We start from the raw sequence: 12,864 nt of genomic DNA on the forward strand, positions 1-12,864 counted from the left end.
ACCTGGTTAAAAGAGGCGTCTGTATTTGGTCAATTATGCATGGCATTAAAGCGATGACTGCTTTGAAGGTTGACAACAGGGGGCCATTTGAGAAGGCGAGTGACGGCAGGTTGTGAAATGCTGCCTCGCGGCCTTTCCCAGGCACGGCGCTGAACTCCTTTCACCCCGCGCCATTACAAACATACCTTGATGACAAAGCAGGTTATTGATGTGCACCTGAAGGTGAAAGCGGGCGTCGTTCTGTGGAACATTGCGCTCTGGGCTTCCAGCCGTCCGGCAAGGCCACTAAATCACTGTCTGAAGGGCTGACAGGAGCAGGCGGACGCACGTGAGACTGTGTCTGCTACTCACCCTGTTAAAACAGGGGACCTTGCCCAACACAGGCCTGTCCATCCATCTAGCCTGTCCCATCAGGTTCAAGTCCACACAGTCTCAAGGGAAAAAGACCCTGTCCATAAAAGCACTAAAAGGTACTCGAGGAGTCTGGACATGAAAGAGTATGCAGAAAATATATAGGGACATGGCATTGACACAAAGGGTAAATGCTGTGGTTCAAAATGGTAGGGTAGCAAAAGGCCTGCAGTATTCTAGTGAAAGAACACAAACTCAAGCACATGACCAGTGATTTACAGTAAACTAATCTATACTGAACGAAAATATAAACATCATTTTACTAACTTACAGTTCATATGAGGAAATCAGTCAATAGAAATCAATTCATTAGGCCCAAATTTATGGATTTCAGATGACTGGGAATACAGATGTGCATCTGCTGGTCACAGATACTATGAAAATAATAAAGTAAGGGTGTGGATCAGAAATCCAGTCAGTATCTGGTGTCACCACCATTTGCGTCTTGCAGCGCCACACATCTCCTTCGCACAGAGTCGATCAGGCGGTTGATTGTGGCCTGTAGAATGTTGTCCCACTCCTTTCAATGGCTGTGTGAAGTTGCTGGATATTGGCGGGTACTGGAACACACTGCCAGACATGTCGATCCAGAGCATCCCAAACATGCTCAAATGGTGTCATGTCTGGTGAGTATGCAGGCCATGGAAAAACCGGGACATTTTCAGCTTCCAGGAATTGTGTACAGATCATTGCGACATGGGGCTGTGCATTACCATGCTGAAACATGAGGTGATTGTGGCGGATGAATGGGCCTCAGGATCTCGTCACCGTCTCTGTGTGCATTCAAATTGCCATTGATAAAATGCATGTGTTTGTTGTCCGTAGCTTATGCCTGCCCAAACCATGACCCCACCGCCACCATGGGGCACTCTGTTCACAACGTTGACATCAGAAAACCGCTCTCCCACACCATGCCATACACATGGTCTGGGGCTGTGAAGCCTGTTGGATGTGCTGCCTGATTCTCTAAAATGACATTGGATGCGGCTTATGGTAGAGAAATTAACATTAAACTCTGGCAACAGCTCTGGTGGACATTCCTGCAGTCAGCATGCCAATTGCATGCTCCCTCAAAACTTGAAACATCTGTGGCATTGTGTAGTGTGACAAAACTGCACATTTTAGAGTGGCCTTTTGACCCCAGCACAAGGTGCACCTGTGTAATGATCATGTTATTTAATAAGCTTCTTGATATGCCACACCTGTCAGCTGGATGGATTATCTTGGCAGAGAAATGCTCACTAACAGGGATGTAAACAAATTAGTGCCCAAAAGTTGAGAGAAATTAGCTTTTTGTGCGTATGGAAAATTTCTGGGATCTTTTATTTCAGCTCATGAAATATGGGACCAACACTTTACATGTTGCGTTCAGAGTATATAGAACATCAGATTCAAAATGCGAATCCATTCTACCACAAGCCTGGTTGGTTTTTCCCACAGTTGTTATGCTCAGCATCTCCACATTGCAGTGTTACAAAACACCATCTTTTTGGGGGTTTAGTGAAACTGCCGTCTTTTTATGCAAAGTTCTTTATGAACTCTTTCAAGTCCCTGGTGCATGCTGCCAGGTGCAGCTTGTATGTCAGGGGCGGAAACAATATCCATAGCTCATTTGCAAAGCCAACACCACAATCGTTTGGCAATGGCAGCGTCCAAACAGACCTGCCACAGTTTCCATGCGCTGTAATAACAGCACAAACAATTACAGGGCATTCTCGCTACGCTGTATGACGCTGTAAGTCCTCAACCCTAGGAGAAACCGCACGGGTTTACACTTCACAAGCAAACTGGAACTCTTCCCCTTAAACTAATTCCCTCTTCACTCGCCCTGCCCAAAATTGCTCCGGCTATTACAGTCCTTAGCATTGGAAAACAAAAATACCATCTGTTTTTTCTACCAAATTCCCCCCACTCCGAAAGGACTTCCGCACTTAAATACCACGAGTCCGATTAGGCAAGCAGTTAACAACCCCCTCCAATACAGGCGATTAGAGCCAATAGGTCAGTATTTGGCAGCTCTGCCTTGATAAAAAAAAAAGAGTCAGTCAAAACTCTGCTCCCATGGGCTGGTGTCGGCCCGCAAACCCAACAAACCATATGACAGCCTCAGAGATGGAGTCCAAGCCGGAGTTCTCTTGCAGTGACTGGAGCCCACCATGTGTCATCCTTACCCCACCACCAACCCCCCTCCCCGTGCAGTGTGTGACAGTCATGTGAAAAGGGCCATGCGCATTCCTTCACGCATGAGCCAGTAATTGCTGTAAGGATTCTGGCGGCAGCAGCCCTCTTGAAAGGAATGGAATCAAGTGCATTTAAATCTGCTTGAACCCGTCGATGAGACCTGGCATTGTTCTACAACACAATAACAGATTACTACTGCGGTTGTTGTTCCCTTTGATGAACGCGACTCACTGACATGGCTGGATGGTGACAACACCGCTCACCTGGAGCATGTGAATATATAATACGGTGACTAGTGGCAGCTGATCATGTTTCTTAGAGGCAGTTTTAGACTGATTTCACTGAATGTACTCAGAGTTGAGAGGACTTCTGAAGGGTCATCTGATGAATAATGGAGATAGGTGCACCAGACATTGGACTATCCTAGCCCTCTTTGGTTAAGATATATACCCCCGCAAATAGAAACAGAATCTTGTACTATTTTTTTTTATTTTTATACCCGTTATCCAATAAGCCTCCAAAGCCATGTGATGACACCAAAGGACATTATGTACACCCACACCAACTCCCTACCCTCCGACTCCCTCCAACCCCCCCCAGTTTCCCCCATTGGGCACTAAACTTTTTATCGCGTCCAGGCAGTAAGGCAGACCTCTCCCCACTGCTCATATGAGCACAACAATGTGTACCAGAGCTTGGGGTCAGAGATCTTTTCCTGGCTTTCCCCTCAGCTAGCCTTTCGCATATTAGCTCACATGGTTCAAATCAATGCCACGACTAGAGCCGCTCACTGGACCAATACAATAATAGTGTACAGGGTGGAGTCCACAGCTCAGTAAGGGCTTTTGATGCCTGTGTGGTGTTGCCGAGGAGTTGTATTGCTTTAGAGATGTAACCTCCCAAACAAGACCAGCAGCATGTGAGGAGTTTGTCTGTGATTGGTGTTGTTGTCAATATGGTTCTCAATGTCTAATCCCCATCCAAACCTTATGACTTTTAGTAAACACAGAATCAGGTCAGGCAGGACGGATATTCATATGACAAACCCTGGGGCCTGGGTACATTTGTCAATACCCTGATGAGAAATACACGTTCTCATTTACATAGTCCAGATTTACTGAGGATATGTTCCGTTCTCAGGATATGAGAGGCTGTTTTGGTCACTCAGCAGTAATGAACAAGCAGACCACTTCTACCTTAAAGTTCCAGTGTGCTTTGTCACTAGTGGCACAGCAGGTTACCCCCAGCGGAGGTAGAGAATGGTACTTTGTTGCCACAATAAAATGATCTCCATTGCTCCAGATATAATCTAGAGACAATTCTGTGAGTGCAGCAGGGGGGACCATTTTCCTCCACCTGTACACTGTTTATAGAATAAATAATAACTTCTGATGACATTTGGTCATTGAAGCACTTTTTGTTGTTGACTTATATGCTATGCTATATGTTCAGCAATATGCCACTATCCCCATTTGACATATGGGGATAGCCACAACTGTCAGTAAGAGTGTCCATGATTGAGTCTATGAATCTCTTCCTTCAAAGAATCAATCATGGACACTCTTACTGACTGTTGTGGCTGCTTTGTGTGATTTATTGTTGTCTCTACCTTCTTGCCCTTAGTGCTGTTGAGAGACTCTAGACCTGCTCTGACTTTTTGTGACGCCATTTCCGGTCACAACTTGCAGACTTGTTTACGTGTTGCTGTGCGTTTTGTTGCCAACCTTACTTTGCTACCTGACAACTTTACGGTTTTTACTTTTTAATTACAGTTTATATTTTTAGTTTTCCATCACTCAACTTTTTTCCCATTCAACCTTTTCACTCCGGACGCTTTATCTGGACGTGGTTCGTCAGGACCTCCAACAGCCGAAGCTAAGTAGTAACATTAACATGAGACGCCGAAGACTCCCACCATTAGCTCTGACAAATTGAAAACTCTAGTCATTGGCGACTCCATTACCCGCAGTATTAGACTTAAAACGAATCATCCAGCGATCAAACACTGTTAACAGGGGGCAGGGCTACCGACGTTAAGGCTAATCCGAAGATGGTGCTGGCTAAAGCTAAAACTGGCGAGTGTAGAGAGTATAGAGATATTGTTATCCACGTCGGCACCAACGATGTTAGGATGAAACAGTCAGAGGTCACCAAGCGCAACATAGCTTCAGCGTGTAAATCAGCTAGAAAGATGTGTCGGCATTGAGTAATTGTCTCTGGCCCCCTCCCAGGTAGGGGGAGTGATGAGCTCTACAGCAGAGTCTCACAACTCAATCGCTGGTTGATAACTGTTTTCTGCCCCTCCCAAAATATAGAATTTGTAGATAATTGACCCTCTTTCTGGGACTCAACCACAAACAGGACCAAGCCTGGCCTGCTGAGGAGTGACGGACTCCATTCTAGCTGGAGGGGTGCTCTCATTTTATCTACCAACATAGACAGGGCTCTAACTCCTCTAGCTCCACAATAAAATAGGGTGCAGGCCAGGCAGCAGGCTGTTAGCCAGCCTGCCAGCTTAGTGGAGTCTGCCACTAGCACAGTCAGTGTAGTCAGCTCAGCTATCCCCATTGAGACAGTGTCTGTGCCTCGACCTGGGTTGGGCAAAACTAAATGGCGGTGTTCGCCTTCGCAATCTCCTTCGCAATCTCACTAGGATAAAGACCTCCTTCATTTCTGCCATTATTGAAAAAGATCGTGATAACTCATCTCAAAATAGGGCTACTTAATGTTAGATCCCTTACTTCAAAGGCAATTATAGTCAATTAACTAATCACTGATCACAATCTTGATGTGATTGGCCTGACTGAAACATGGCTTAAGCCTGATGAATTTACTGTGTTAAATGAGGCCTCACCTCCTGGTGACACTAATGACCATATCCCCCATAAATCCCGCAAAGGCAGAGGTGCTGCTAACATTTATGAGAGCAAATTTCAATTTACAACAAAAAAATGACATTTTCGTCTTTTTGTGGGCTATACTCGGCCTTGTCTCAGGATGGTAAGTTGGTGGTTGAAGATATCCCTCTAGTGGTGTGGGGCTGTGCTTTGGCAAAGTGGATGGGGTTATATCCTTCCTGTTTGGCCCTGTCCGGGGGTATCATCGGATGGGGCCACAGTGTCTCCTGACCCCTCCTGTCTCAGCCTCCAGTATTTATGCTGCAGTAGTTTATGTGTTGGGGGGCTAGGGTCAGTTTGTTATATCTGGAGTACTTCTCCTGTCCTATTCAGTGTCCTGTGTGAACTTAAGTATGCTCTCTCTAATTCTCTCTCTCTCTCTCGGAGGACCTGAGCCCTAGGACCATGCCTCAGGACTACCTGGCATGATGACTCCTTGCTGTCCCCAGTCCACCTGGCCGTGCTGCTGCTCCAGTTTCAACTGTTCTGCCTGCGGCTATGGAATCCTGACCTGTTCACCGGACGTGCTACCTGTCCCAGACCTATTATTTCACCATGCTGGTAATTTATAAACATTTGAACATCTTGGCCATGTTCTGTTATAATCTCCACCCGGCACAGCCAGAAGAGGACTCGCTACCCCTCATAGCCTGGTTCCTCTCTAGGTTTCTTCCTAGGTTTTGAGATAAAAGCTGATCTACGATGGGCTATATAAATACATTTGATTTGTCTGTGCCCAATAATGTTTGTACCCTGTTTTGTGCTGCTACCATGTTGTGTTGCTGCCATGCTGTTGTCGTCGTTGGTCTCTCTTTATGTCGTGTTGTCTCTTGTCGTGATGTGTTTTATCCGATATTTTAATTAGATTTATTATTTTTAATCCCAGCCTACATCCCCGCAGGGGGGCTTTTGTCTTTTAGTAGGCCCTCATTGTAAATAAAAATGTGTTCTTTACTGACTTGCCTAGTTAAATAAATGTTAAATAAAAACAAATAGAGCAAATTCCAAAACAAAATAGTGTATTAATACACAAAAACATATCAATAATCATATAATGACTACAGATCTGCATAATTACCCGTACAGGTCTTCAAAAAAACATTTCAGAATTTTTAATGAGGTGTGTATCTAGAAGAGCTTATTGCAGTTCTATTTTTTATTTATTTAACCTTTATTTAACGAGGCAAGTCAGTTGAGAACATATTCTTATTGTCAATGACGGCCTAGGAACAGTGGGTTAACTGCCTTGTTCAGTGGCAGAACGACAGATTTGTCAGATCAGCTCAGGGATTCGATCCAGCAACGTTACTGGCCCAACGCCCTAACCACTAGGCTACATGCCGCTCAATAACGCCAGCAGGAAAGTTTGATAGGATTATCTTTGGTATGCCTAGATAAAACCTCGTGATTATTAATCAAAATCCAATGGCTTGGATAACATTGCCTGCTTTATAGGCTACCGTAGGCTTTATTGCGATAGAGATATCTTAACATTATTGCAAAAAAAGCTGAACGTGGGTTTTTGAAGGCTGGAATCCAAACGTGGGTCAATTAAATGCAAGGTTATGATGTAAGTAATACAGTAATTACCATTTAATAGGCTACATGAGATATAAACGAGTGATTATTAACCTGATTAAAACGAATTTAATAGGCCTAATAGTATGCTATATGTGAAATAAAATGTCATCCGTTACAAATGAAAGCGCAATAATTCACTACACTTCAGAGAACAAATATCATGAATATTTAGCTCAGAAACACCGTGGCATAGTTGAGCGTAAAGGGCTTCGTGTGAACTTCGCCAATGAGTGAAATGAAATGAACAAGGCAGTGAAAATGCCACCTACAGTGATTCGAGCCGTTCCAGTGTTGATTTCTGATGGACGTGCTGTAGTGATGAGGCGCTCCGGGCACAAGTCCTTTCTCTGGGATCAAACATCCTCTGCTCTGGTTGTAGTAATCCATCATTAAAAACGGGTTCGGGCTGGGATTCAGTCCCACGACGTCCACACTCTCATACATCGTACGTAGAGAGAAAGCGGGACGATTGTTGTCCGAGGAGAGCGAAAGAACGTCTGCTGCGCGCAACGAGTTGGGCACACGAAAATAGGAGCAGCAGACGTGTGGTTTTCAGTTTGCCACCAGTAGACTGTGCAAAAGGGTAAAAACTACAATACATTCAAAATAAAGGGAATAAATCCGTTCATAGACACGACACTTGAGGATTCGGGTCCACTAGTTGTTTAGAGTCAATCCGCTAAAAAAACTAAAATAATTGTATGGAATATTGACCCACACTCAATTTGAACACATCATTCAAAAGAATGGCCAACGTCATGTCAAAAGTGAGGTTTGAAATGCGCCGAACGATTCGTTTAATCGAAAAGCCGACCGGAATAACTTCATCGGATCAGTTCAATGGCCTTGCCTCAAATAGTAAACTAGATCGAAATCTAGATAATATACCCTACAAACTCCAATAATACCTGAAATCACGCCAAGGGGTCCAAGTCCATTTCAATAACACAGCACCCACATCAGAATAGGCAAAAGAGATCAGGTGCTGATCAATCAGAATGAAATTCCGTATTTAGTTCCAACTCGTCCTCTGGCATAAGTAAAATAGTCCACACAAATCAAGAGCGCAAACGGGACAATCAGCCTGCTGTCTGTCCGCCGATCCACTTATTTTGTCTACCGTGCAACACCAATGCACGACTACTCGAGTTGCTACATATCTTGCCCTTCTTGCATTTAAAATGTCCTGATTCGCACAACACATTCGGTTCTTCTTGTTTTGTATTTCGAGAGGAGCCGAATTCGCTCCCACACAAATTGCGTGGCTATCATGTTCTGCAGAAAGTGACCAGGCACAGCAGCTGGCATGTGGCTCCACCTACACTCGGTTCTTCTGTAACCCTTCACAGACATCCCCAACCAGAGCGGGGCGTTGGAGAGGGAGGAACGAGGCCCGCAGGCGCCTCGGCCTGCCTCTCTCTATTACAGAAGTGCGTATTGAAAGATAATTAGGTTTAGTAAACTCTTTAAATTAACCGTATGTATTTTCAGCGAGCTCATTAACATAATTGATTATTCCATGTGCCTATAACTATTTTCCTAAAAGTTTTCTACCCTCCCTCGTCATTTGGGCTCGTCCTTCCAACTAATTTGACTCCTTCTCCGTGTTCTCATCGTTCACTACCCTCCGTTTTTTCCCTCTCAGTCTGCTAATTCGCCTAACGCTATTCGGCTGAACTTTTCTTGAACTCAAGGAAACAGGCAGCCTCACCTCCAAATGACCCAGATGCTGACTCGGATTTGCCTCTGCGCTTCTCACCTGACATCATTCAAGGTTTCCCACCTTGTACACCCGATATTACACAATCACACTCCCTAAAGTGCTGCTCAATGAACAAGCGTAGATTACTTCTGCTTTCTGCTCAGAGGCTAAGAGTCACAGTCAACCAGGCACTGTAACCAATAACGGGCACTTTTTACAACCACAATCAAATATATAAAGTTGTTTATAATAGTTGAAGGAAGTTGTCGACATCAAGTTGGTGTGGGTGCAACATTGTTGCCACTTCCTTAAAGGAATACACAACACTAGTTTGTATTCAATTGTTATAACCATGTTGAAACACCTTCCATTTCCATCCAAATAATAGATAATACAAACTTTATAACCATGATGATATATATATATATATATATATAATATAACTATCATATAATAGGAAGAATTCAGAATAAGTTGGAAAAGCAAAAAATGCCCATCTTCTGTAACCTCTTCAGACATCTATCCAATATATTAGCCCATCACACGATACATTTCTGAAATCCTCAGCATGTTTCCTAATCACACACAAAAAAACTTGGCATCATATTCACAAGAGGCATGACACACCCATTTACGTAGTCGAGTCAAAACCATATTTTCAGTTCACATTTGCTAGACTGGGACAGCATGTTAGATAAACTGGGACACCAATATTATAATACTAATTGTACCCCAATGATAATCAACTTGAATGTTGTGTGATTGGGAAACACCTGAGGATTCCAGGAATGAACAGTATCATGTGTTGGTTGGGCTAGAATGTTGGACAGATGTCAAAATAGGTTACAGAAGATGGAAATACAACACCTGTCCCATTCTGTCTGAATTCACTCAAATAACAGACCTAATAAAAGCACTACACGAAACAAACAGGATATAGTTCTGCAAGAACCAGAGCCCTGACTAAAATGTACTGTACAAGGGGTCGCTAATGTAAACGGGTTGCATTTCCTCCATTGGAAAAGCCTATAAGACTGTCCCACTTTTGCTACTCCAAGGTGTCCTACTTTAGCTACATATGGCTGGTAAAGCAGGACAAAAAGACAATTACAAAATTGAAACATAATATTGCCTTTACTTTTATATTTTGATGCACCAGTACACCAGTGCATCGTTTATGCAGTTTTATAACCCTAACATCAAAACGGAAAAATGAACTGTCACTGATCTTACTGTGTGCTTCGCTTCCTGTTTGAAGCTTGCTCTGCCCCCCTCTATGATGTCACACCAATGAAGTGACATGATTTTGATCATGTGGTTTTTCTCTGCAAGGGTTTAGTAACAATAGTTTTGATTTTCTCGTCAAACAAAGAAATAAGTGCGCCAGGATTAAGCTGTCCCAGGTTATATGATGTCCCGCTCTTTCAGAATTCCCACTACATGTCGTTTCAGGCCTGATACCTGTGTATATCACAGTACAGGTTTTAGCCAGTTCCCCATCCAGGGCTCATAATTGGTAATAATGATGCGCGGGTTGACTCACAACCCGCAGTCCCCACGGAGTGGACGGGTTTAGGATCACAAAATGTGTGGATGAAGGGTGGTTGGGGTGGCGGGTTAAATAAAAAGAAAACAATGCATAAAAACAAATCCATAAATGTATAATTCTTGTGCAATTCATATCTAAAAGGCAACATTGAGGTTTTTTATGCACTAACTTGTGCGCGCTCCAAATGCAGATGGCCTAAATGGAATAGTAACTGAAAGTCTGGAAACTGACTAGGTCTATAATCTCTCACATAGCCTAATATAATATCAACTCCTGCAGAATTAAGCATTTCTTGCAGTAATACGTTACACAAAATGTACATTTTGACTCTGGAAGAGGAGTGGAGAAATAGGATCGATTTCTTTCAGCATCTTAAGAGAATGAATGACTGGTTAGGGACCATCTGTAAAGGTCCTATCTTTATTAGCATCATAAAAGCTGATAGTATTTACGCCACATAAAATATGCATTCAAGCCGAAACTGAAATCTTATAAGAAACATGTTGGGTCGTTTTCACATCTTTCAATTCACTAAAAACCAGTCAAACTGATGTCATTTGGAAATTCTTTACATTTATTGTTTTGTTATTGCATTAACTCTCCGGTCCATAAATGGCTTTGCTGCGAGAGAAAAACCGAGATGAAAGAGAAATCTTTACAGATGAAGCTAGACTCCTAGATTGAAACATTCATTATATTGATGTATGACATTGTATGGTGAGCAACAGTTTATTTAGTTTTCTAGGGCAATAAGTAATGACATGCAGCTTCTCTTCTATCTAATTACAGACAAGTTGAATAACAAATAGCCTACCAAAATGTTGGAAATTATAAGCAGAAACCTACCTAACCAGGCTTGAAAAATAAATCCCGCACCCCCTGTCCAAAAATCTTTATGCCATCTCTGACTGTACAGCGCATTTTCTGTATTTGCAGGTTAGGGTCGGGTGCGGGCCTCAGATTTTCACTTTATCACATTCGGGCCGTTGCGGATGGATTATTAGCAACTGTGGGCAGGTGAACAAACAGCTGACCCACGCATCACTAATTGGTACATCCCAGCGTCTGGCCTACACCTGAACCCAATGACAGTATATATGTATATATGAATGGACAATGCTATTGATCACGTGACACCACCATGTCAAATCAAATGTATTGTTCACATACACAATTTATCAGATGTGAAGCCAAGGAAGTCTTAAGATGGCGTCTCATGTGGGAGATTTATGTAGACATAACATGCTCAGTTTGAGCTACTCCAGGAAGTGCTGTTGCAGGTTAGCTCAGTGCTGACCACTCTTATTCAGTATCTCAAGTTGATGGCCGAACAGGGTACTGCAGGCTGCCATTATCAACTAAATTATCATAATAACTTCTTCTGTGTGCAATTTTAAAATAATCAGTTCAAGGACATACATCTTGTGTAATAGAAGCCATTTGTTAGTTTTTTTCCACAAAGATTGCCATCTTCCCATTCGCTATAATGGGGGATTCTGTTTTCTGCAAACAATGCCTGCAGTACCAGGGTCAGCCTTGAACTTCGTGGCTTCAATGAGAGGGGCAGTCGTTCTCCCCTGCCTGAACCATGGGGCCATGACTGGGCCTGACTGAGAAGGTGTTAGAGGGATTATTGCCATTATCCACAGAGGGGGGTGGCCTGCTCCTCTGACTGTGACCCTTATCTAATGCAGGGCCCAGACTGTTTACTTTGACTGATAATGAGCCCACAGAGAGCCAGCTCTGGGCAGATACCACTGAAGAAATTCCTTCACAGGATTGGCCTCAACGAGTAATGGTGTCAGAAAACGCAAATATACTCTGCCTGTTTATTTCTCAGATTGGGCAGTGTTTAATTGACCTCTACATTGTGATGGCACAGCCAGAATGGTAGATAATGGTTGACCTACAAAGACTTAAAATGGTCCAAACACACGCGCACAGTCGTGAAGAAGGTACGACAGCGTCTCTTCCCCCTCGGGAAGTTGAAAAGGTTTGGCATGGGCCCTCAGATCCTCTAAAAGTTCTACAGCTGTCCCAATGAGAGCATTTTGACTGGCTGCATCACTGCTTGGTATAGCAACAGCACTGCCCCCAATCGCATGGCGCTACAGGGGATGGTGTGGACATCCCAGTACATCACTGGGGCTGAGCTCCCCGCCATCCAAGATCTTCTTATCAGGTAGTGTGAAAGGAAGACCCGGAAAATGGTTAGACTCCAGCCACCCAAGACTGTTCTCTCTGCTTCCGCACGGCAAGCAATACCGGTGCATCAAAGTCTGGCAACTGATAAATAGCTAACAAAATAGCTCCACGGACTGAGTTAACCTTGTATTCTCAACCTTTTTTTCCTTCTCAATTGTTGTCTCTATGCACACTCACAGGGCCCCACACACTCACACACACACTGCATCATCTGCTCACTCACACATAACATGCACATACATTTATACGGACTCTACACACATACGCACCACTCACATGCAAGCTGCTGCTACTCTGTTTATCTTCTATCCTGATGCCTGGTCACATATCTACCTCCA

General features: G+C 43.6%; 1 protein-coding gene across 4 annotated transcripts in view; it reads right to left on the reverse strand.

The window, feature by feature from the left end:
- LOC110498837 (retinoic acid receptor alpha) overlaps positions 1 to 12,864 on the reverse strand; it is a 164,180-nt gene that overhangs the window by 56,553 nt on the left and 94,763 nt on the right. Inside the window, exon 1 of one of the 4 annotated variants that reach the window (XM_036955627.1) lies at positions 7,340 to 8,384. The exons of 2 other annotated variants lie outside the window; for them this stretch is intronic. In XM_036955627.1, coding sequence (XP_036811522.1) covers positions 7,340 to 7,514 — 175 coding nt within the window. In that variant the 5' untranslated portion in view covers positions 7,515 to 8,384. Of the gene's footprint in view, positions 1 to 7,339; positions 8,385 to 12,864 lie in introns of those variants that run through there. One more of the 4 variants, XM_021575485.2, reaches the window with a different exon arrangement.

This window comes from Oncorhynchus mykiss, chromosome 20 (assembly GCF_013265735.2).
Source record: "Oncorhynchus mykiss isolate Arlee chromosome 20, USDA_OmykA_1.1, whole genome shotgun sequence".
Taxonomy (NCBI): domain Eukaryota; kingdom Metazoa; phylum Chordata; class Actinopteri; order Salmoniformes; family Salmonidae; genus Oncorhynchus; species Oncorhynchus mykiss.